The 27,200-nt window shown below is 36.4% G+C and overlaps 1 protein-coding gene across 12 annotated transcripts in view; it reads left to right on the plus strand.

Annotated features, from left to right (window-relative positions):
• The window catches only part of LOC140156783 (uncharacterized), a 267,392-nt gene that overhangs the window by 160,523 nt on the left and 79,669 nt on the right, over positions 1 to 27,200 (plus strand). For 11 of the 12 annotated variants that reach the window (XM_072179762.1, XM_072179760.1, XM_072179761.1 and 8 more), the window contains exons 4-7: positions 2,311 to 2,360; positions 14,255 to 14,323; positions 24,660 to 24,819; positions 25,401 to 25,572. In XM_072179762.1, the coding sequence (XP_072035863.1) occupies positions 2,311 to 2,360; positions 14,255 to 14,323; positions 24,660 to 24,819; positions 25,401 to 25,572 (451 nt within the window). The remainder of the gene's footprint in view (positions 1 to 2,310; positions 2,361 to 14,254; positions 14,324 to 24,659; positions 24,820 to 25,400; positions 25,573 to 27,200) is intronic. The other variant, XM_072179753.1, reaches the window with a different exon arrangement.

The following is a 27,200-nucleotide window of genomic DNA, read 5'->3' on the forward strand; positions in this document are numbered from 1 at the left end:
GATTTAGTGTTGCGCCCCTCAATAAACATGTGTGTATCCATTGCCATTGACAATACATGTAAACTTATAGTATTTGTGGAAATCCTTTTTGTGTGTGGAGCACCACAATTGACTGCCAGATAGTACAAGCAATGTTTTAATGAGTATTATTATTGTTAAAAAAAGAGACTTTTACCCTGTTTACACAGAGGTAAGTCAAATTCAAATTCAAATTTGACATCAAATTCATATTGCGACCAAGGATTAGCATACATTATATTCTGACGGGGTGATGTCAGTAAACGGAGAACGTAGTCAAATTAAAAAAAAAAGTGAATTAGACTTTTAAGCCCTCTTAATGACCTTGAAACATGGTAACAGTATCATACAGGGTGATTAAAAAACTTGATAAGATCATGCTATCATCTGTGGCTGTTATTATTCAGTGTAAGATAAATAGGTCAGGGTGATACATGTTTCTATAACATAATGCTTAAAAAACAAACTTTTGTCTCTAAAAATATCCCTTATCTCACCGGAACCCTAGAAATACCACTCAATACTACAGGAGCTGTCAAGTGTTTGATGAAATAAGATTATATTTTATCCCTCAAATTTAAGTTAACCAGGTGCCCAGTTCTATCAGGGGTGTATGTCACATCAATAAGGCTTGTACACATGAAAACCACCTGTCTTGCAAAGTGTAAAGTGGGCACCAGCGAAAAACCAAGTCTGCGTCAATGTGTGGATACAGTCTAAAATAACTGTTTATGTTTCGTGTCCAAGCTCAGGGATTGTTTAAACTATAGGCCCCCAATTTGCCTGGGTGATCGTGTATCGAAGGATGTGACAAATACGAAAGGAATAATTACTTGCATACTTAGTTGGAATATAGCTATTTAACTTAGTCAAAGTTGTTGTGAGTTTGATAAGAAGATCCTGAACGTCTTATGTGATCTGACAGGTTGGTAATACTTTTTCTTTACTATTTTCATTGGCTAGACTGACTCCAAATATTGGGCTATTCCCAGTGGAAATCCATACACTCCCTATGGAAGACATGACCTTAATCTCCCACACAGGGAGTAAAGATTTCAAATGGAGCAACTCATTCTGGTAACCCCATTTGAAATTTATACTCTTTATGTGGGAGATTAAGGTCATGTCTTCCTTAGCTAGGGGGTGTATGGATTTCACCTGGAATATCCCATTAAGTGAACAACTAGCATTATGTGCATACATCTACATGTATGTGATTGTTTGGATAGGCATCTATTATTGTGTATCTTACCTCCCCTCCCCCCTCCCTCTGTTGTCACACTTTAGCATGCTTCATACAGATCGATATGTGTTTTGAGATTCGCTTCATAGCATTAGTTAGGTAACTAATTTGCCTAATGCAGTATGTTTCTTCGCTGTAGGGTTAGCTAGTGATGATTAGGTACCTATTCAGCCTATTAGGGTTCATTATTGATCGGAGATTATATACGTATTCATTGGTAATATACTAGTAATAGTATTTTTCGCCAATTATCAACTCTATTATTGACCATGTGTGCAACTTGGTAAGCTTAATACGCAAGATAGCATAGAAATATCAGCATTTTTGAAACATCTTGGTTGAAAAAATTGGTGGGTGCGATTATTTGAAGGGGGCGACTATTCAAGGAAATATGGTGTGTACATTACGGGTACATTGTACATTCATGTATACAGCTGTACATTGCACAATATGAGGACCATCTCACACAGAAATGGTCCTGATTTTGTCTTTGCCTTCTGCTGCTCCTCCTCAATTATGAAATACAAGTTTACCTGTCCCTGACATGGACTAGAAGACCCTGAAATACATGCCAAACCTGTGTTTAACAATTAAATGTATTTTTGTTGTAAACATGTTAACATGTTCATTGATGTTGATGGCCAGTGTTTAGCAACTTAAACATGTTTAGGATTTTAACACATGTTCGAATTTTCAAATGTTAACAAATCAACTACAGTATGTTAAGAAAGTGATTTTAAGAAAGTGACTTCTTTTTACTCTGCATCACAAACTAAAGGAGACTGAGTGTGCCAGTATATGTATGTGATGAGGGATAATTAGCATCCTTTGTTCAGTCATTTTCAGGAAACGGATTTAGTAAGACCTTTTCCAAGAAAGGTTGCGGTCAATGATTTGATGTTCAGTAGTAAACAAAGTATTTTTTCAAAACATTGAATTACTTACCATACTCTATGGAGTTGTAGAATTTCATTTGTGCAAATAATATCGTGTTTGGAATCATCATCAGACTAATTCTTCTTTTTTGTTGCCTGTTCTCTTTTATGCAGGGAGAATTCACCAGCGAAGTTGTGGACGAAGTATCAAAGAGGCATTCTATGTAAGTACAGAATGATGTAGTTAGCTGACTGCACTTTGTTTCACTTCAAGTTTGGTAGTTATATCAGTGCATACTGCATAATATTGTACTTCAAGGATACGGACAAGCCACCACTAACCCTAACCCGCCATGGGCTTTTTGGCAACGGGAAGGGAAAGAAGGAAGGAATAAAGAGAGAAAGGAAAGAAAGAAGTTGTTTGCTCTTGGTGGGATTCGAACCCGAGACCCCCTGCATGCCAAGCACTGGGTCGGCAACACTTTGCCATGGGTCTTGGGCTTCGCTGGCCAGCGAAACCGTGCCTATATATCACTTAGGGTGAATGCGTCATCACACCACATGGGATGCACGCACGAACAGCGCATATATCAAGTAGTATTTTGTAGTACCCAGGCATGTTAGGGTTAACATGTGTGTGTGTAGGCTTTATTAAAAGGCACAATTTGATACAATGACTAGCAAAATATGCACATTATATGATTACCAAACTCAAGGTGAAACAAGGTATGCTTCACATATTACATCATTTCACATCTTAGATGAATCAGGTTGCTGAAGTTAATTTTTTATAGTTTCGTGGTGTGCGCTGTGCGCCGAGCGTACAAGCGTAAATACACAAGTGATAAACAATCACACTGATTGGCTGATCAACAGTCTTGACAACAAGATGGTTGACCCATTGGTTGTCAGCGCGTAGAAGGGAGGAGACTTCCCCACTTGTACACGATCGCCGATCACCAGCGTGACTGTACCTGGACCACAGAAGTAATAAAAAATAAGCTTTAGTTGTAGACAATATTTGGATCCCTGGTTTCTCTACCAGAAGTCAGTTTGACCGAAATTTCTCCCCGTAATACAATATGTGTATTGTATAACAAAGATTATGGATTAACCTCAGCACTGTATGCGTATAGCATAACAAAGGAGATGAATTAACCTATGCGCTGTTTCTATTGTTATGCTAATTGCCTATTACCTTCACCTTTGTTTCATAACCACTAAGGTATAGGACATTTTTTGTTTTAGCTATAGCCCCCTCTCCAGAAGTATTTAATTATATTTGTACTTGCTCAAGTAACATTTTGTGCAAATTTTATGACACAATTTGTTGCCGTTCTTTTTTTATGAGCATTTAAGTGCCTAAAACGGCCTAAAATGAAGCTATGGCGCCCTTTCCAACCTTGTCTAATATTAATCTCTATAGACTTTACATGTAAAATGAAAATGTCCGTAAAAAAAGAACGACAACAAATTGTGTAATAAAATTTGCACAAAATGCTAATTGAGCAAGTACGTATGCAATGCACTAGTTTTCGTGAGGGGGCTATACGAAATATTTTTTTATGTATTGTATGTATGGTCTTTTCAAATATAAAATGTCCATCTGAAGCATAGGAGGAGTTTCGCTCAAATTGACTTCCAATAGAGAGTCCCAGGATCCTTGTATATGCTAACCTAGGATTAGGAAGCAAGATTCCTTTTACAATATTTGTCCGCTTTTAAGTGCTCAGCTCGTATAAACTACGCAGTACTGCTAGGTGGTAACTACGCAGTACCGCTGATTACCTGCTAGGTGGTAACTACGCAGTACTGCTGATTGCCTGCTGATCTGCTAGGTGGTAACATTAAGCCCTTGACAGTTTGCAAATGTTGAAAGTGAGTAGATACTTTGTATAAAAGGAATCCTGCTTCCTACTTGAAGCAATGATTGTAGTTTGTGGGATAGGCTAATTGTGGGATAGGCTTTTACGACGGGAATTCATAACAATTAGTGGGTCTTTAGCGGGTTCACCGTCGGACAAGTTTAGAACTGTCAAGCTTTCGTCAGGAGTAGCTCTGACTTCTTCAGGACAAAGTACCTAAGAATGAGACATGTAGACCGCCCTTGTCTACTGATGACTCTGAAAAGAGTCGTTCACTGAAGACTGCCCCTTGTCAACAGAGAACAAGCAGATCTCGCCTATCTGCTAATATAAAGGTTTTGGTGGCTCTGAAAAGAGCCGTTCACTGAAGACTGCAGATTGTAGTGAAGTCCAGAATGAATGAAAACATGTAAAATTGTAGCTCATGCACCTTACTTTTCAGTAATCGCAGCTCATGCCCTTTACTTTAATTGGACCTAACTGGTAGTTAAAACTGTACCCTCTACTAGTACCCCTGCATATGTCAAGTTCAAACTTTCGTACTTAGCCCACATTTCACACATTACTGAGGAAGCTGTTTAAGTGACATAATGCAACCAAGATTCATTACCACCGTCACAGCTAATGCAATTAAAACTACCAGTTAGGTCTAATTAAAGGATTAGGATAGGTGTGTGTTTCATTTGATAAAACAGGGTAATAGGTGATAATCCGATCAAGCAAAATGGATCAATATTTGTGTCGGGTAACATCAAAATTCATTACCCCAAGACAGAGAAATTGAAACACTCGGACGCAAAATTTGCATGCATGTTGGCAATCAGACACGACAACCATTTATTGACTTTTGTTTAAGACCCGCACCAGTACCTACAACAAATAAACAAACAAACAAACAAACAAATTCTCATCCGTATTATAGCAAAATATATAATAGGTGATTCTCTAATCGAGCGAATTACCCAACCCAAGACTCTAGCGAAACAACGACCAAAGGCGCAGAAAATCTTGTTTTAGCAAAAACAAATGTGATCCAAACTTGCACTCTGGTGGCCGCCACCCGAGGCTAAATTCTGAGCGTTTGACCCCGAACCCGTGGATCATTAAATCAAATATCATGGCTAAACCAAATGTGATCCAAACTTGCACTCGGGTGGCCGCCACCCGAGGCTAAATTCTGAGCGTTTGACCCCGAACCCGTGGAACATTCATCAAATATCATGGCTGGAAACTCAACAATAAATTACGGTACTGGTGCATACAGATCCCACGCTCCCAAGTGGAATTCCTGAGACTCTTCAACAGGTGGTCTACCTGAAGTTACAAAGGATCAAGTCTTAATGTTAGCATTCTATGACATATACATATATCATAATAAATAAATACAGAAAAGATAATTCAAAACCCAGCATTATTGTCTTTTGCTTACTGTGTGAAGTCTTTGACCTTATAAAAGACTACTTTACTGTTTTTGATGACACCTGTGCCTGTATGTAACAATACGATTGTCAATTCCTGTACATATATATAGTTTTGACGACTTACTTTCCCTCTTGAACTATCATTCTAAAAAGGTTGATACAGAACAATTATATAAATTTTATGTGGCAACATATTGAACACATGATCTAATTAAACAGTGTACATTGTATCTTTGAAGATCTGAGAAAGGGAAATTAATTGCAAGTCACATGTAATTTTAATGATCGGAGTCAACTCTTTATTCCTCCCTCCTTATCTACAGGGACCATAATTCTTGATTTTTCTTTTAAACTTACAGACAGTTAAATGCTTTAATTAGCTATTATTTAACACACTACCATGTAGTAGATAAAATATATCTGTATTTATACAGGTCATTATCTCATTACTGTCACACATAATTATATTTTACTTCCTTCTCACATGTCCACACAGGGCGCGGTGGGTGGGAAGATTTTTGTTGTTGTCGTGTCCAATACAAAACCAACAGTGAATAAATCACTACCTAATCACGCCCGAAACCCTGATGGCGTAAATCCCATTGGTTCCCGGTTAAGCCAAACAATACAAATTTATCTGCATGACAATGATTGACATCTGACCCGGTAAACAATAACATGGATTGGCCCATTTCTTAGCAAGGGTAAATTGAGTTTAACTTGTTGCACTGTGTTAAACTTTATTTTGTAAGTTTTGTAAGTATATATTGTGCCAGTTTCAGAACTTTATGTTTGTTACAAATGCCGTGTTGCTCAGAACGACAAAATATAAAAGAAGATGAACACTATTATTGGCTATATCTCAAAATCAATATTAGCGACAAACAACATATTTAACTTGATCACATCATAATAATAATAATATTTTGTTTTCATTAAAATAAAGTTTAACACAGTGCAACAAGTTAAACTCAATTTACCCTTGCTGAGAAATGGACCAATCCATGTTATTGTTTACCGGGTCAGATGTCAATCATTGTCATGCAGATAAATTTGTATTGTTTGGCTCGACCGGGAACCAATGGGATTTACCGCCTTCAAGGGTTTCGGGCGTGATTAGGTGGTTATTTATTCACTGTTGGTTTTGTATTGACACGACAACAACAAAAATCTTTGGCTACCGATTCTTAGAAATCAACAGCAACTTCATAAGACATAAACAACTGACTGATTGATGATAAAAAATCAAGCTTTGGGAAGCTTAAAATGTGCACGTTTACTGCATCAATAACAAGGACACGCTAATTTTTCTACCTTGTTTCTGCTTACTGCACAACAATATAATCAGGATTCAGGTTCCGAATTTAATGCTGCGCTATGTATAATTGGTGGCGAGTTCGGCTGGCATGCAGTGCTAAAACTTGGATGTAAAAAATATTGATACAGGTAGTAATATCAACATTTTGTGCACGCTTTGTGAGCTAGCCGAAGTCAGTATTCTATACAATCGTCGTGGAAAATTCCCGGAAAATTACGGTAGACGAATCCCACTGAACAGCACAACATGCACGCAAAGCAGTCATCTTCAAGACTTCATGAAATTTGTGGTTGAGTAATTTCTGATTAGACGGAGAAATATCCGGGTGAGAATAAATTTATTTAATTTATGTATAATGCGGAGTCGAAATTGTATTTAAATGCATCTAAATAATATTTAATGGTGTTTTCTTGCACACGAAAAGTGCGCCAAAACTTTGCAATAGTCCTGTGGCTTTACGTACGCATAATATTAATGTTTGTTTACCAAGTGTGGTTCTATGAATAATTCATGAGGTGTAATTGTTATGTAGGGGCAGGGTTTTACAATGCACATGTAGCCATTATCCAAATAAGGCAAGGCGTAATAAAAGACACGCTCATTATGACGTCAGGGTCCTTGAGAATTTGACATGGGCGAATCAATCGATATCCCGATTGGCAAACAATGACTTCCCATTGCAAATCAATGGCGAATTTTCCGGTGTCATCGTATACATTTGAGCCATAGTTTTTACCCGCGAATTTGGACAAATATTACCAAAGTTACAGCAATTGTCGAATCAGTTTGGCAGCTCGAATTGGGATGGCAAAATTTAAGCAAATTAAACTATCGCTTTTGATTGCGTCGGTTCATTTAAGTAGGGTTTTTCAGCATCGGATATGTTTTTAGGGTAAAGTTGACAGTCGTATTTTAATTTGGTGCGAATTCAGTTCAAGCAGTGCCAAGAAATATTGTCAGTTTTCTTGAAATTAATGTGGTTTTCATTCAAGGGATCCCTTTTATAGTTAAAACTCAAAAATGTTGGGATCATTTGGCTTACAATTTACGTATTAAAAGCTGGAAAATCATAAGTAGAGAATTTACAGATGGTCAATTTTATGTTCCTACTTGTAAATAACAAAATCAATAAAAATAGAATAATAAAAGGGAAGATGTAAGACGCCCGGGGTAAGACGATGATAATGTCGGTCAACGATTACGTGTTTGGGTTGGGAAATCCCTAATAATGATAATAGTTTTAAGTAGCAAAATATACGGTGTACAGATGATAATATTTAACGCCACTTGTAGCAAAATAGTTCACAAAGGCAATTTATTTTAGCCATAAAAAATCTGGAAAAATCCTTGTGCAATTTCCGTCTCCTCGTTCGTCAAAATGGGGTAAAGACAGCCCGTCACCCCTGGCGAATTTTATGATATGCTTGTGGTAAAATTTTAGACAATTTCTAGGTGTGATTTCACCTTTTTATGTTAATGCAAGCATATTTTAGGTGATAATTGTTAGTATAACATTAGCAGGCCAGGTTTTTGTGGCTTATTGAAAGGAAGGGTATCATGAGTATATTTACCCTTGGATATTTACCTTCATAATGGACGATTATGTCTAAGCTTACTCTGCATAAAACGTATATAATTTACATGACAGAGTCGGTAATGCATTAGTTTTGTTTGTTTGGTTGAATTTGGTTTGATTGTGGCATAATGCCTTACTTAAAAGGTAACCTAGTTTCATCCATAAAGTGGTCATATAGTGTAGGTCTAATTTTAGTCACGGGTTGTAGACAAAATGTATCGAAAAACAAGGATAGCCCGATATGTCCCTAGACGAGAATTGTTATTGAATACTTGGATTTTGGATTTGGATTGGAAATTTGATTGGACTGGAATTGTAATGTTCTTTTCTTTGGATTTGGATTGAAGTTGGATTTAAAAATTGGATGTGAATTTAAAATTGAAAAAAATAAATAAATAAATAAATAAAAAAAAAAAAAAAAATATGCAATGCTCTTTTCTTAGGATTGAATTTGGATTGAAAATTGGTTTTTGGATTTGGATTGGAAATTTGATTGGACTGGAATTGTAATGTTCTTTTCTTTGGCTTTGGATTGAAGTTGGATTTAAAATTGGATGTGGATTGAAAATTGGAAAAATAAATAAATAAATAAATAACATTGCAAGGCTCTTTTCTTTGCATTGAATTTGGATTGAATTTTGGATTGGAAATTTGATTGGACTGGAATTGTAATATTCTTTTCTTTGGATTTGGATTGAATTTGGATTTAAAATTGGATTAAAAAATAAATAAATAAATAAATAAATAAATAAATAATTGCAATGCTCTTTTCTTTGGATTGAATTTGGATTTGGATTGAAAATTGGATGTGGATTGAAAATGGAGAAGAAAAAAAAAAAATAAATAAAAAAATAAATAAATAAATAAATAAATAAATAATTGCAATGCTCTTTCCTTTGGATTGGATTTGGATTAAAATTGGATTTGGATTGAAAAAAAAAAAATAAATAAATAAATAATAATAATGAAAGACCAGGGTTTATCATGTGTGTTACGGTCCGCGTGAGGGACTTTGATCACAGTTGCATACCTTTTTTAACCTTGCATCCCTTGTTAGGCTTTGATCACAGGCTCAACGGAAATGTGGACGAGCTCTTCTAGTCTTTATAGAACTTGATGGTATTAGTAATGTGAAGTTCAGAAGTTCAACGGTAGATTTTAGATCATAAAACTTGGTGAAGAAGGATCTTGGATAGTTTAATAATCTTGTGGTAAATCTCAGGTCAAATATTTGGATGGTGATTTAAGGAGGAGTAGTTATGAGTGCCGCAAATACATTGGTCATCGCTCTGTTGGCCACAAGGGGGTCAATTTAAAGTAAAGTAAAATAAATTGGATGGTCATGAAACCAATATAAAGATATCTAATTAGGAAAAATCGTTAAGCAGGGTCAAAGAACTAATTAATGTAGAGAAGGATTTCATGAAAAACGGGGATAAAAAATTCTTGAGGTCAAGTAAGTAAAAGCCGGATTATGTGAAAATTGGGAAAATGTGTTCCCTCATCCCTTGCATTTGTGATACAATGACAAGGATATATTGTGTCAAAGCATTTTTATTGTGGATTAAGGGTAATTAAGGCAAAGATTGCTTCAGTTTCTGGAATTAGTAATTAGTAAATGTCATATTTTGAAAGGGTTAAATTTGTATGAGAGTAGATCGCACAAATAAATTGTCATGCTTATCCACATAACACGATGGTTCATAAAAATGGTCAGGGAAAGAAATTAATACAAATTAAATATTAATCTGTCTCCTGATAACTTGTGTTGGATCACAAACAAAATCGAGGAGGTTTATTCAAGTTACACAGGGTAATTAGTATAGATGTGCTGGCAGGTTGGTTCCCATTTCTTTCTTTTTTTCTTTCTTTTATTTATATTGCAGGCGATACCAATGACACTTTGATGCTGGTGGTAAGAAACAAGCCTGGCCTGTATGTACATGTACACCTGGACACCCATATAATTGCTAGTGACTACTAGACTTTGTGTGAGGCGACAGTAGACTTTGACATGCACAGCGAAGCATATTGAAAATTTTGTGTCATCTGCGAAACTGAACTTACGCACGAGCAATACAAGGGAGAGCATGCATCTTTTACACAAATTGTACTGTCAGAAGTCTATTGAACCAAATAAGTTCTGAAGTTCGAGTCCAGCTAACGAAAAAGTTAATACTTTAGGGCTTCTCTTGGTGTATATAATAGCATCGTTTGATCAACCACAGTTGAACTTTGCATGGGAAATTTTAATTTGAGCATTCCTTCGATGTCGAGTAGTGGAAATTTGGAAGATGGGTTGTGCAGGATTTAGCCATGACCGGCGCTTTGGTAAGGCAACTCAGGAACAAAGGGTTGCATGTACATCGAGAGTGCTGAAATAGAATAAAATAAAGCAAGACATCAGGCAGAATGCTGTTAGCCACATTGGTCCAATATTTCTGACGAAAAATGGAATTAAACAACCCAATCACTGGGTTCTGTATGTGCGGTTGTGCGTAAGTGTACTGGCCAGTGCAAGGTGCCCTACTCGGATCACAAGGCCTATTTTCACTACACAACAGAATAACTCGATTTCTGCCCGAGATAGACGAAAAGATTTTTCAATTGGTAACTAAAAGTATGAAAGAAAGTTAACCATTGTGATGTTGATCATCAAAAAGATCATGCAAATCAACATCTTCATATATTTGAAGAAAGAAGAATTAACTTAAAGAGTCGTAAATTCATCCAACTTCGCATTGGTAGTGGACAACATATACAAAAATTTTATACAATTTACTAGAGTTGGACCGAAAACTTTAGGGGACAACATGGGAAATTTCCATTGGACAAATGAATCTCATGGGACTTGGAATATCACTAATATCTGGAGTTTTAAAAATTTATTACATTGTAAGTAAAATTGTACAAGAAACAATTTATACAGTGGTGAGCCCTCTGATATTATATTGATGTGCTTTTGCTACGTAATAGTATGACTATACGAGGGTAGAAGTGGTTGAGTACATCACGTCAGGTGCGGTTTATATCTCAACAACACATATATTCTGTTGCACATTTGAAATCGTGCTTGTATTTGTTTGATTAAGTCTGTGTTAAAGGGAAGTAGGAATCAACTCCAGGTTGGCATGGGGTAGCTAGACTCTGGGGCCAAGTACTATGCCCTCATTTTTTCTAGTTTTTTTGTGAGGTTGCGCAGCCGGCTAGTTATCGCGTTGATTTCTTTCAACATCCTATTGTGACGATACAATGTACCTTGCGGCATATAGAGCCAGCATAATTTAGTAGTGTTATTGTGGAGAATTATATGGATTACAGTCAATATCCAGCAAAGAAATTATAGTGCTGTTTTATGCTAATCAGCAATTAGTGGCACAGAGCCAAACTGTGATTTATATTTCAATGTGCCAACAATAAAATCCTTCATTGAGGTTCCATTTAGTTATCAGTAGCATTATCAAACATAGGCAGATATATCACCATGTAGTTTCTGGTTTTCAAACAGACGCTCTCAAATGCGCTAGTCAACTTTTAAATATGTGCCTCATTCCATTGTGTATCATCCAGGAGCGATAGAGGAGGTTTAGGTAATGATATCCGTGCAGCAAAGTGAACAAACAAGTTTAAGGGGAATTAACCAAGTTCCTTATAAAATAAGTCCCTTGTGTGGGGTTTTGAATTATCTTTTCTGTATTTATTTATTATGATATATGTATATGTCATAGAATGCTAACATTAAGACTTGATCCTTGTAACTTCAGGTAGACCACCTGTTGAAGAGTCTCAGGAATTCCACTTGGGAGCGTGGGATCTGTATGCACCAGTACCATAATTTATTGTTGAGTTTCCAGCCATGATATTTGATGAATAATCCACGGGTTCGGGGTCAAACGCTCAGAATTTAGCCTCGGGTGGCGGCCACCAGAGTGCAAGTTTGGATCACATTTGGTTTTGCTAAAACGAGATTTTCTGCGCCTTTGGTCGTTGTTTCGCTAGAGTCTTGGGTTGGGTAATTAAGCTCGATTAGAGAATCTCCTATTATATATTTGGCAATTATACGGCTGAGAATTTGTTTGTTTGTTTATTTGTTGTAGGTACTGGTGCGGGTCTTAAACAAAAGTCAATAAATGGTTGTCGTGTCTGATTGCCAACATGCATGCAAATTTTGCGTCCGAGTGTTTTCAATTTCTCTGTCTTGGGGTAATAAAGTTTAACACAGTGCAACAAGTTAAACTCAATTTACCCTTACTGAGAAATGGAACAATCCATGTTATTGTTTACCTGAGTCAGATGTCAATCATTGTCATGCAGATAAATTTGTATTGTTTGGCTCGACCGGGAACCAATGGGATTTACCGCCTTTCAGCGGGTTTCAGGCGTGATTAGGTGGTTATTTATTCACTGTTGGTTTTGTATTGGACACGACAACAACAAAAATCTTCCCACCCACCGCGCCCTGTGTGGACATGTGAGAAGGAAGTAAAATATAATTATGTGTGACAGTAATGAGATAATGACCTGTATAAATACAGATATATTTTATCTACTACATGGTAGTGTGTTAAATAATAGCTAATTAAAGCATTTAACTGTCTGTAAGTTTAAAAGAAAAATCAAGAATTATGGTCCCTGTAGATAAGGAGGAGGAATAAAGAGTTGACGCTTGATCATTAAAATTACATGTGACTTGCAATTAATTTCCCTTTCTCAGATCTTCATATTTACAATGTACACTGTTTAATTAGATCATGTGTTCAATATGTTGCTACATAAAATTTATATAATTGTTCTGTATCAAACTTTTTAGAATGATAGTTCAAGAGGGAAAGTAAGTCGTCAAAACTATATATATGTACAGGAATTGACAATCGTATTGTTACATGCAGGCACAGGCCCGGTGTCATCAAAAACAGTAAAGTAGTCTTTTATAAGGTCAAAGACTTCACACAGTAAGCAAAAAGAAAATAATGCTGGGTTTTGAATTATCTTTTCTGTATTTATTTATTATGATATATGTATATGTCATAGAATGCTAACATTAAGACTTGATCCCTTGTAACTTCAGGTAGACCACCTGTTGAAGAGTCTCAGGAATTCCACTTGGGAGCGTGGGATCTGTATGCACCAGTACCATAATTTATTGTTGAGTTTCCAGCCATGATATTTGATGAATAATCCACGGGTTCGGGTCAAACGCTCAGAATTTAGCCTCGGGTGGCGGCCACCAGAGTGCAAGTTTGGATCACATTTGGTTTTGCTAAAACGAGATTTTCTGCGCCTTTGGTCGTTGTTTCGCTAGAGTCTTGGGTTGGGTAATTCGCTCGATTAGAGAATCTCCTATTATATATTTGGCAATTATACGGCTGAGAATTTGTTTGTTTGTTTATCTGTTGTAGGCACTCGTGCGGGTCTTAAACAAAAGTCAATAAATGGTTGTCGTGTCTGATTGCCAACATGCATGCAAATTTTGCGTCCGAGTGTTTTCAATTTCTCTGTCTTGGGGTAAATAAATAAAACTATTTTTTTCTGGCATCTGGAGTGATGTGTCATATAATTAACAATAATGTACAATTACAAAAATTGGCACTTGATATTGTGTTATCCAATTGATGTGGGAGTCAGTAATAATAGAAATAGTTCTATTAACTTATAATGAGCAGGATAACTTAATTATAATGGCATGTAATACATTTATAATTATCTAGTATATGATTCAATCTCATCTATAACATATGGGATATTTTATGACTTTGGAAGGGTAGAGAATTTTTAGATGTGGTTAAACAAATCAAATTTATTATGTGCAATATAATTCTTAATTGTTTTACCTTTACTGCCCATTAGTAAATGATGTGATTAATTTAATCCCATCACATGTTTGCCTGTAATTAATTTGTGTATTTTCCCTTTTAACACGCTCATCTTTCTATTTCAGGCCACCCGGTTTCCGTCTATCCAAAAGATTATCTGGACATTTCTTATCAAAGAGGAGAAGTCTAATTAAGTAAATGCAATACAATTGGATGTTGTTTTCTGTTGTTATGGAAATTTGCATGATTGTTGTTGTTGTTTTTTGCATGACAATGTGGTAATTTATACGGTATCCTAAATCTGCACCAATGATATACTTATGAGTAATCCAAATCAATGTGGATTTGCGTGCTTTGGGACTGCCTAAATTTCATTCTGAAAAATTGTATATGCTTCACATCATTACATTTAGAGATACAATAAAAAACAATACCTTAATAGAGGTTATCCACTTTACTCATGCGTGACTTCTAACAAAAGGCGCTAGTTCCCGTAGTATTCCTCATTCAAACTAATTCATTGCACGACCTCGGAGTTACCTGCATGACTTTGGCGGGCTATTTTGAAATAGTCATGGTTGCACATGCATGTACTTCTTTTGAAAGTCCTAAACAAGGTATAGGAGTCGCTGGTAGGATATGCAGCTTATAGAACACGGATAACCTCTATTACTGACTATACAATATACATTGATGCAGAAATGTGGATCAGCTCTCCAGTGTTAATTGTCCCTACCATTTTGAATGGAATTTGATGCAATGTGCAATTCAGAAACAATCATTTGTTTGATATCTGAAAGTTTGGTTATAGAATTTAGTAAGTTGAATATGACATTTTATACCAAGTCTTGACGTTGATCTTCAAACAAGTCATGTTTCTGAATATTATATTCAAAAGGTTGTGAAGTTGTTGTAGTTTTGCATGTTTATATTATTTTGTTGTTGTGCAAGGAATATGTATTGCAGCTTGTTTACTTCTTTATAAAAGAAATCTGTTCTCTATATGTAGGCTTAGAGAAAAAACACAATTTTTTGACCAAAAATGCGAGAAAAAAGCGAGATTTATGCCCAAAAATTGGCGAAAATCAGAAAAAGGTAAAACAATTGAGTGAGGGCAGTATTTCACTCCATACCCTTGAGTGATACCAAAACAAAGCATGGAAATTGCCGACCGGACTATCAAAAATACACAAATTTTGTCCTCATAAATCAGCTTAAAAGGTCAATATACTGCAAGGTTTGAGTAGTAAATAAAGAATATTACTTGTGTTGTTGCTTGAATGTGCCAGAAAATGGACCGTTTTTGTACATTCAGGCTGGAAAATCAGGTCAAACTTAAGCTTTTTTAGTTGCAATGGTTGTCAAATTCTGCAACCTTTCGCCACAGAAACAGATTTTCGTGGTAGAAATGAATCTTTTTAAAGCGAGAAAAGCACTAAAAAGCGAGATTCACGGCGAGAAAAGCGAGATTGCGTTTTCTCTCTAAGCCTATCTATATGACTTTATTGAAGACAACACCAACTCTGCTCTATCTGTCTGTGGAAGTGTGTCTGTTTGACTCAGTACCGAGGAAAGCTTAGGAACATGGGAGAGTGATAAGAGACCTACTTTAGTTAAGATTTCACTGCAGAGTGAAATAGCTTGTAAACATTGATCATGATTTTGGATTTTTATTTCAGTCATAAGCTTCAGTCCTCATCAATGCCAAAACGTGATCTATGAAAAGTGTCCCACAATAGTGAACCAAAATGACGTCAACACATTTATTGAGTGTTAACCCTATGAGAACTACCTACCGATTGGCCAAAATGAATATTGTGTCCAATTTTGAACCGATCAAGGAGGGTATTAATAAGATCATCTGCAAATGCAAGTTTGACCATAAATAATTTAAAGCCCAGTCATAATCAGCAATTGAAATGAGCATTTCAAGTTATCAAGAATCAGAAATGCTGTTAGATGACCAGTAGTGTCCAGGGGTTAAGGATTTCAAAATACCTACAAAATCTCTCATTAAACTAAATCAAAAGCATGCGTGTGATTTTCAAGTACCTCACAAAAAATACTCCCGTCATCATAGCACTTGTTCAGTGTGTAGGGGACCGGTACTGTCATTGCAAAAACCACCAGTACTAAGCGCCCTCGAAGGCCGCGAACCGCTTTGCATGCACGCCATCCTAGGCACAAGGAACTGGAACCAGTTCCACACCATCCCTTAATCCAATGATTAATTGGTCACACACAAGGATTTGATTGTACCATACACGTCCCGATACAATCCAAACCCCATGTTTGACAATGAAATCACCAGAATAATTGAAGAAGATCAGGCAGTTTTTCACAAGGTAGTCAAAAATCACTGTCAAGGTCTTGATAGAACACAGTGACAAAAATAAATGTGTCAATTGGTTGTCAACATGGTCAATGACCACAGTTGTGACCAGAACTGTTTGATCACCTCTGATGAACTCATGAAGCCTGTCCACATTATCTGACCATGTCTGAAAGCATTGGATAGTGTTGGACATTTCGGAGATGGCTCTGTGCAATTAATTGTTTTGCTTCAGTTACAAGTTGAGTGAATGAACACAATTGCGAACAGTGTGACGTGACGTCCACGTACTGTGTAAAGAAAGCGTGCTCATACCTTTGGGTGGCACTCAGTGGACAATATTCCTAATAGCTCCCCATTTTACCCCTGGGTAAAGAGAGGCAAGTGAGGTAAAGTGCCTTGCCCGAGTGCACAAAATGATGGCACTGCCGGGGCTCGAACTTGCATTCCTCCGATTGCGAGGTACCGCTGTGCCACCATGCCCTCACAAATGACATTTTTACTATAGTAGTAGTAGTGTACAAGTTCACTATCAGTTCATTCCAGGTTACCAGAAGGGATGCAATAGTTTTTCTATAATTCAATATAATATTTTTTTCTTTTCTTCAGCTAGGAATTCATTTCCAGTTTAACAAATCAGATAAAATCACTGTGACTTTTGTTCTTCTGTAGATCTAGTAATGCTGATTCCCATTTGAATAAATAAAACAAGTCAGTGATAGATCAAATTATGTGCAGTGAGTGTGTTTCCTGCCATGGGATTCTGGCATTTACAAGTTGAAAGTTTTGAAAAAGTTTTTTGATATAGAGTGTTTCATGCCTAGGTGACCGACAGTGTCAGTTTCATAATTGTCTGCACTCTAATAGTATACATATAGTTTAGAGGAACCTAAATTCTTAGGCTTAGATCCTGACAGAAGTCCTGGGATTGCTATTTCACTGTTGAAGAAGTTTTGGGTAACTAATGTAGTTGAAGGTTTTGCCACTGTTGTATGATCTGCAAGGGCTAATTAAGTATAGCTCTTGTAAAAATGGCCGCCACTTGTTGAGGCTGCTCACATTTTCTGTCCTGCCCAAACTGTCATCTAAATACTTTCTCTTCTGCATGCCCCTGCACAAAATCTTTGTACTTTCTCACACCTGATGGTGTACAGAAACCGCTCATTGTAATGTAATTCACATCCATCCTTCAAATTTAAAGCTTTGAACAAGTAATGCACACTTTACACTGACATAGATCCTAATTCAAGAGGTTTATTTTTGCTGTTAGGCAAAGGATGATGGTCATATCTGATTACATTTACTTGTGGAATGAAAATGTGAAGGTAGATCCCTCTTGGACCTCAGGAAGCTTTCATCTTGTCACATTTATTTGGCAGGTGCATGCTAACTTGCAAAGGTATGTCTATGTTTAGGTCTAAGGGCCTTTGTCATGGTTGTGATAAAGGATGATCCCGGTTAATCCCATGACCGTATTGCTAGAAACCAAAATTCTTAGCATATCCTGACTCAGATCTCGGGAGTCTATTTACTGTCAGAAATGTGTAACAATAACTTGGTAACTATAACAAGTTATTGTTACAGTCACCAAACCTGTGTCAACTGTACCTTTGACTTCCATCAATGTGTAGATAAAAGATGATTGTTGAAATCCCATTGAGACAAAACATATCTACCTTAGATCCTGAATTGAATGGGAAAACTGGGTTCTTCCCTGATCTAATGTAAGATGATTTTAGTGGCTAATAATGAGAGCCAGATAAAGTTACAGTGTAGATAACTGTTCAGTAATGTGACTATAAAATATGATCAATGTGTGGTTGTGGTCCTTCTTGAATGAACGAAGCAATAAAGCAACGCATCAAGATTATGTACCACTTTTAGGCCCTTTCCCCAAAGTTGCCCTTTGGTGTGTAATTGTTCCTGCTGAACACAGACTTAGACACATTAACAGTTTGCCATTTTGTGGATTAGTGGGTTACAACTCCACAGCTATGGGGCAGTGTACAGCCTGGGTCTGCAATTCTTAGTAAGGTCCCTTTACACTTGCAGCGTGCTACATTCTGGTCATGCCAGGATCGCATGATGCTACTGCAGCTTGTTCAATGAATTAGGTGCTAATATTTCTCGATTTGATTCAATTACTCAATTAGGACCCCATTGCTGTATTTATGCAGGACACACGCTACATTGGCAAAAATGCGAAGGAGCTATGATAAATAGTGTAAATATATTCCTAACCAAATCCAAATTGTACTGTTTCATTGACTTAATGGTCATCTTGATGATATGACACCCTCTAAAGACTAGCCTTCTCTCTCTATGCTGTCATGGACCATTATGCAAGTTTGGATAATACTTTGACATGGGAGATCCTTATTTTCCTTTCTCTCAGTCTTCATATCCTCATAGGGTTTTGAAGCAGCTAAATTAAGACCATCATATTCTGGGATCAAACAAACTCATCTATCAGGACACAGTTCTTTCACTCCAGTATAGTTGTACATTCTTAGAATGACCTTTGTATGAATTGGATACAAAAATTCATACTGCATATCTTGAGTTCAAATGTTGAGCTGTGATTGGTGTATGGAGGTCACAGAACAGTGTGATTGAACTTGAGGCTATTGTGGTTGATAATGATATTCTAAGAGACTTCCTTCCATGGTCATTATGATATCCTCATGTGGCATTGGTCAGACAAACTTACCAAATTAATATCATAAGTGATTTTGATTTTCAAGTCTGTGTAGATTTGATTAAATAAGGGTTGAACTGGTAAATGATCTTTGTAAAATTATTTTGTACCCAAAACAATGGCTTGACAAAATTTGTACTGCTAAATTTGGCCTTATTCATTTAAAACATATCCATCAAGTAACTATAAAACTTATGAAATCTTTGTGTGCAATCCGTTTCGGCCAGATATTAACATGATTAAAAGGTGCTACAGTCAGCATGTGCCTTCAATTCACATGCACAAAGATCACTTCAAAAGAACCTTGAGAATTTTGCTTATAACATTACTATACTTTGTTGGCCCCAGTTATCAAATTAACATGATTGAAACAGATTCTTGGAATAGATATTACACCTGTCTTGTCCAATGTTCAAGGAAAGTTTCTTCCTATATTGATGCTATCAATGAATGCTAAGTATATTGCGTACTACTAAACTTAGTTGAGTTTGCGTGGGGTTGTCTTACATGCTACTGTGAAAATGGTGGTTATAAACCCAAAGTGCCTCTCAACTTAAGACCTGCTGAAATGAGTCAGAGAAGAATGGTGAATGTCCAAAATACTGTAATTGACTTTGTTCAGAAACTTATGCTGCATGGACTCATTTTTATGTGCAAGTGTGGCTTTATTTTAATATGTTACCTCAGCAGCTCTTTGACATCCAGTTTTAGACTGCCCTGTCATAGTTCGAATAAGCCTCTACTGCAGAATTTTATCTAATATTTGACATCTTTTGCAGTCTTCAGTCTATGGCAGTCTTCAGTCTATGGTAGCCTTCTTTCTGTCTTTGGTTTCAATTTGCGGGGTAGTGAAAGCATTTTGAGAGCAATTAGTGGGTTTTTAGCGGGTTCGCCGTCGGACAAGTTTAGAACTGTCACGGCGAACCTGCTAAAAACCCACTAATTGTTATGAATTCCTGTCATAAAAGCCTATCCCACAATTCATTTTGAGAGCATTCAATGTTGATAATCCATGTCTAAGTGATTCTTATTCTTATAAATATATAATTTTTATTTGATACTTCACTTCTTCAACTAGTTGCACAAAATGACAGCTTACAAAATTTGCCTTTCAAACATACCATTAATATTCAATTTGAAGGGACAGAAATTCATACTAGCAAATCCCTGTTTTGATGACACATCTTGTAACAGATTCAAGCCATTAGGGCCTACATAAAAATTGAAATAGAATACTAATACAAAAACTTCTTATTGCTAATTGCCACAGTTTTATTTTGCTTATATTCTTTTATAGTCCTTCAATTATATAAGCTTTCTAGGAACGTAAATTATATTAATACTTGCATGGAAACAAAGGCTTATCTAATAGATACAACACATGCAATGTATAAATGCACTAATTAGTACTGAAAACATTGCCAAGCTAATTGGCTATGACATACGTCATTGTCACCTCTTCCTTCTGAAATCATGCCAAAAAATCTTTGCAAGTTAATGAGTCTACTCCAATCTCCCAGTAACGAGTTAATAGACAATTAAAACGGTGGTCAGATAGGTAGCCCATGGATTGGGAATGCCTAACCCAATATGAGGGGTTTATGGGTGATTAGCATTAATTTGTGGAACACCTGCATAAAGCTTCCTGGATCATTTAATTAACTTATACCTTGTTAAGAGTGATCAGAATTGGAGTTATTGATATGAGAGACGCTTGTGGATTTGCGAACCTATAGGATATATATCGTACTGGAATTATATCAGCATGATAAAAATGGATGAATTTTATGAAATTTGCGAGGCAGCGTATGATGATGTATGGTCGGAAGATGAATTCAGCGATGATATGCTTTATGAAAATGATCGAGAAGTAAACATACGGAATAATAATAGGAATAAAGAAACTTACGATTGGGTTCAGCAAAATGCTGGGCAAAATGGGTATGTATGATTATGTTGCACGGGTAAATTGAAACATTGTAACTCATTCATTGGGTAATGCAACTCATGTACTAAAGTTGCAGACTCATTGCCAATGTTTTTTGCTGTAGAAGGCACTGATATTGGAGAAGTTCACCTTTTTTTTGCATGGGCAAAGTACTTTTTATCTAAAAGTGAACTGTATTTCATGTGACAGCATCAAAAATGGGCTTTTGTTGTTGGGGCACCACCTGTAAGCCATTTTTACAATTTGAGGCAACTCCACATGAATGAGGTGTACTTTTGTTGTTGAAATGGTTGTTGCGTGTGTGCAGATGCCACTCCCACTCCTGGGCTACCACATCCCTTGGCTTCCAGCCATGACCATGATGACAAGATGCTTGGGCACTTCTTGGCCAACAGCTCATCCCTCTAACTTACTCCAAAAAGTTACGATTTTTATACTATCAGAACTCCTAGGACCACAAAATGTATCTGTGCATAAACATTCTGACAGATTCGGTCATTTGTTGACAGCCCCAAATTACAACATAGTGACCTATGAGCTGTGTAATACATGTAATTATGCATAACTCCGGAATGTTGAAAATTTTGGACACAAGTTTTCTGTGGATATCTATTGAACCATATCCTAAAAAGAGGATGCAAAAATCACAAAATACACCTTAAAATGTAAGAATGAAGGGGTCCAATTGGGAGGGTGATATTGCACCAATCAATGTCACGGTCATTGCTTATGAAGTAAAGGAATATGGTGCAAGCAGGACATCAAGTGCTGCTGTTTGGTAGGATCACTGTTTACAAGCACTTTTCAATTTATTCCTGCTGACTTCCATGTAATATTACTCTTGTTATTGTTGGGTGTTGTAGACAAATAATATGTGTTGCATACAGGCTGTATCAAAAAGGCTGTATCAAAATGATTGGTACCCATCAGAATTGATGGTTATTGAAAAGCCTGCCTCTTCCAAATGCAACGTATTATCTTCTTAAAATGACCATAATTTGTAGTTATATGACTGTTTATCACATTCATCAACAAATTATGTTGATCCTATGTTGCATTTTGATGTGGCAGTGATGTTTATATCACTAAAAATTGATGGGTACCAATCATTTTGATACAGCCTATATATATGTGTTACAAAGTTATTTTCCTTTCTTGTTTACTTTGTTCTTTTAGCATGAAGCTGTGTGTGTTTTCAAATTATTTTACTTTTTTCTACCTTTTTCTTTTTAGCATGAAGCTTTTATTTGCTAGGATTGCATGACTAAGCTGTTTGTTGTCTACAATAATCTAATTGTGTTAAACCTTGTAGAAGGTTTTCAGGGGTTTCCTTCAGCAATCTACAGAAGGAGATGACCGGTCAAGATGACCAGAGTTGTCACAGTTTCAAAGTTCATCAAGGATATGTTTCCCCCGACATTTCTCCCATTTTTGCATTTTGTGTATTTTGTTGTTGCTATACATTGGTTCGTCTGAAGTTCGGGAGTGACGTAGGTGCATATTTCTCTGGTCGCAGTATCAAATCGCATGCATACAGTTCATTGCGCAGAGCAAACATGCTCGCGTACAAGGACAGTTTGTCGGCACACTTACAATGCAACCTCGCAAAAGTGTTGATGTCACTACCAAACTTTAGGTGAACCAAATAATAGTCTGGCATGTACAACTTACTGCATGAATGGTATGGCGAGATGCCACATGTCACAAAGGAAAATGCAGTAATTCATATAATTGTAAAGTGCAATTACGGTAACAAAGTTGGTAAGCTTTAAAAATGTTGCAACATTGCACAGTTTTCCCAATTTCAAGTCACTTATGTAACCAGTGTTTATTATTTACGCAACTTTTCGTATTTTGATAATTAACCATCCTGTCTGCATTTCAATGTAACTTTGTGCATTTAATTTAGTGATTTAGAGTAATTTTGTACATTTTCCCTTGTGACATGGAACCTTTCAAATGGGCTATTCCATTTAAAATCCACACAACCCCTGTGGAAGATTTTGGAAATATTTGCCACAGGGGGAGTGTGTTTTTCAAATGTAATTGGTCAGGGTTAATCATTTTGAAATTCATACTCCCTGTATTATGGCTTTACCTATATCTTCCACAGCTGGAGTTTGTTTTTTAAATGGAAGTTATCCAACTGTCTATTCTATTCAAAACTCATACTCCCTCTGAGGTAGACTTTAGCTAAAGCTTCCACAGGGAGAGTGTGGATTTTAAATGGAATAGCCCAATTATTGAAATCTTTTGTTTATATAAACAGGTGTTTACACCTGATTTTCATGGTAATGTCTATATATACCCAAAGGAAAGATGTCACGTAGTAGTGTGCCTACTTTCCTGAATGGTCTGTTAGTTATATAACCAGGTTAATCTACACCCATTTAAAGATACTATTTTTCAGGATGTTATCAGTTATTTTCCTCAAATATTCTATTAACTTATACATGACCCTTAATGTTTCATATGTTCCCCCATATACCTGCTTTTTTATTTGAGATTTTCATTCATTTTCACATTATGGGCCAAATCAACACTGTTGCATAATAGAGTATGCACTTTGTATCCTAAGTTATAGAACATGATGTTCTCCTCCTTTTTTTTATATTTCAAAATGGAATTTCATAAATGCTGTTTAGGAGGATACCTCAGAGAAAAATTAATTATAGAAAGGACAAAATATCCAGAAATTCACACCAAAAAGGCAATTTTTTTTCCTTAAAAAGTGAATGTTTCATAGTGTGAGTAAAGTAAGCACAGCTTGATTCTGGGTTCTTGTCATGCCCTGCTTATCCGTAGCACACGTACTAATCATAATTTGTTTGAAAACCCCAAATCATTCAAAACAATTATAACTTTTTGAATGTTTGAAGGGCATTACATACAAAAGATTGATGTGCAATTGTTTTAATTCTTAAGGTCATCATATAATGGGGCCTTAACAGATGCAGATCATGTGTCATTAAACAATTAATAAGTTGAAAATTTTGACATTCTATACTCATTGGACCTTCATATGGACATATATAGATCCAAGCTGCAAACATAGATCCCAATTCCCAATCAAAACCATGGCTGATTGTCAGTATAGAATTCATATGTGTAGTAGATATCAAGTCTCAAAAAAAATTAAAAACAAGGTCCACTAAGCAAAGAAGGTTTAGCTCATTCCAACACATTTTTAATTTGAACAAACAAAAAACAAAAAACTGTGGGTGTGCACAATCTGTCATTTTGATATTTTAATGATTGAATGAATGTTTTTAAGTGCCGTGTTAATTTGCTCATTCTGTAGACATGAACATAATGAACCAGCCATAGAATTATTATTTTAACCTAACCCTGGTCCTAACCCCTCCTTCAGAAGTCCCCGAAAAATATTAACAGATTAACTTATAACTTAATATTTCAGAATGGCAATATCCTGTCACTGTACCTATATTTTTCATAACTGTTTGTCCATGCATGCTTAATGATTGAATCCGAGATGTAACAATATACCAGCCAACTTACCCACCTGTACGCTTACTCTTTGTATACTTTTAGCGAACCACCAGGGGAAGATTTCTACGAAGCACCAATGGATCAGAAACCCACTCAGAAACCGCCACCTGTGCCTGACAGCGTACGCCCAGTTACTACTGCTGGTATCGTGAGACAAATAGATGACCTTCCCACATATGATGATCCAGACTCACCACAGAATGTAAGTGTCAGTTATAAGGAAATGAACCATGAATGTGTCCAGTTCTTATGAGGGGCATTTAGATGCCAGTCTTGTATGTAGAGATACATCTGTACTAGAAGCTTTAATGTCATTTTCTAAAATTATAGTTTATAAACCTCTAATAGCTTCAATCCCAGCATTCTTTAGATATTCAGTACCTAGATATGATGTGCACCAAACTTGAAACGGGAGAAATAAGGGAAGGTATATATAACATGTAGTACTCCAAGGAATGAATTTGTTCATTTATCGGCTCTTGAAGGAAAGATTAGTGATATGTGCAAGAACTCAGAAAAGATATCAGGGACCATGCAGACAAACTGCCATCGTTTAGTGCATAGAGATGTTTTAATACTATTTAAAAAACATTCCTTGTGGTAATCTCACCAAGCTTCAAATATCCTATAGTATAACAAAGATTGCTATACAATAATAAAAGTACAGTAATATGTGCTGCAAATTACTAACGTAATGCCAGGTAGAAACCAGAGACTAGGCCAATAAACTTCCACCTGTACAGTATTGTAATCATGTTATCTTCCCTGTACATATCCTTGTAGCCATCTCCACCACCAGTAACAGGCCTACCACCAAGGTTACCAAATAGTAACCAGGGTTACCATGTACTCAACCCTGAAGGACAGGACAGCGGAGGCACATTCTCAACAGGCACAGAGACAACTGGTCACTTCTCAGATGATGGGGAATTGTATGAAGACCTTAATGAAGATGGTAAGAGAGAAGGATTGGTATTGGGCTATTCCATTTGAAATTCACACTCTCCTTGTGGAAGATTTAACTAAAATCTTCCACAGAGGGAATATGAGTTTCAAATAGAATAGACAATTTAGTAACTTACATTTGAGGTTACTCATTCCAGTTGTTGGCGATTTAATTAAAGCCATAAACAGGGGGAGTATGGGTTTCAAAATAACTAGCCCTAGCTAATTCCATTTGAAAAACATACTCCCTCTGTGGAGGACTTTTCCTAAATCTTTCACAGGTGTATGACAGATCTCAATTGGAATAGCCCATTTTTACTCTTGGCAAGTTAGTGATGTCAGTTCCATTTTTGGCAAATGCTCTTGTTTAAAGACACCTCATAGCATGTGTGAAAAAACTGCTTCATTGCATTGACCTCAATGACTTGCAAAGAGTAAAATACTTGACTCAGATTTTCTATGTAGGGCTAAAGCATTTTCCACCCTGATGTGGCAGTGACGTCAGTGCGCATTACAAATCATTAGTGTTCGCTCAAAGCGCTGGTGTACGCATGCACACGCTTAAAGACACCGCATAGATGCACACGTGAAACAGATGCCTCAACGCTTCGACATCACTGCCACATCAGGGTGGAAAATGCTTTACATATTCTGAATACATAGGGCTATTCCAGTTGAAAGCCATTATACACCCGCCATGGAAGATTTGACCTTATCTTATTTAAGGTAATGTTTTCCATAGGGGTGTATGGAATTTAACAGGAACAGCCCATTCATTCTCTGCATGATCAAAATACAGCATGATGTCATTATCTGAATTGCATGATCTGAATACTGGAAAGCGGAAAATAATTTTGTGATAATGTATGCTGCGTAAACTGTCGGCATCAGTCTTTCTTTTTGATCAGACATGAGAACATTCTACTTTTCAGCATATATCAAAATGGATAGAACAGCTACATCAAAACATCAAAGATGGCTTCAGGAAGTGAAACAAGGAATAGTTAAATGGCACAGTATATTCCAGAATAGTGTCACATAATGGATTGAATTCATTTGATTGCAGGCCAAGTTGTGGCACATAAGGCCCCTAACAGTCAATTTTGAGTTTCCCGTCACATAATTTCTGAAAACAAGTGAGGTAACTTTTTCATTATTCATTATTCATTATTTTTCTGCCTTTCATTATATAACCAACACGCATATAAAATGTGTTATTTGCCACTCACTCACTTGAAGATGGATGTTTAGCCCAAATGAGATTCAAAAGTATATTAAAAAGAGTCTGCAAGGTTGACAGAAAAATGCATGTTTTGATTTTGATTTTTCCACAAAAAATAAAGTGATATTCATAATTTTTTTTTGCAAATATAACCAGTTTTTATCGGTATTTTTTGGAAAATCACAATAATGAATTCAAGTGAGGGTCAGAAAATGAAGTGAGGGCGGGTGACGGGAAACTCAAAATCGACTTTCCTTGGCCTAATAGGGATGGTTATGCAGACTATGCAATATGAGCCAAAATGATCACAATTCTAATGGCAGAGTTCAATATTCTCCATAGCTCAGTAGCTGACCTCAAACCTGACCTCCAGTTGTAGAGAGTGAGTTTTTATACTCAACTCATTTAGAGGTCAA

This window comes from Amphiura filiformis, chromosome 7, assembly GCF_039555335.1.
Source record: "Amphiura filiformis chromosome 7, Afil_fr2py, whole genome shotgun sequence".
NCBI classification, from domain to species: Eukaryota; Metazoa; Echinodermata; class Ophiuroidea; order Amphilepidida; family Amphiuridae; genus Amphiura; species Amphiura filiformis.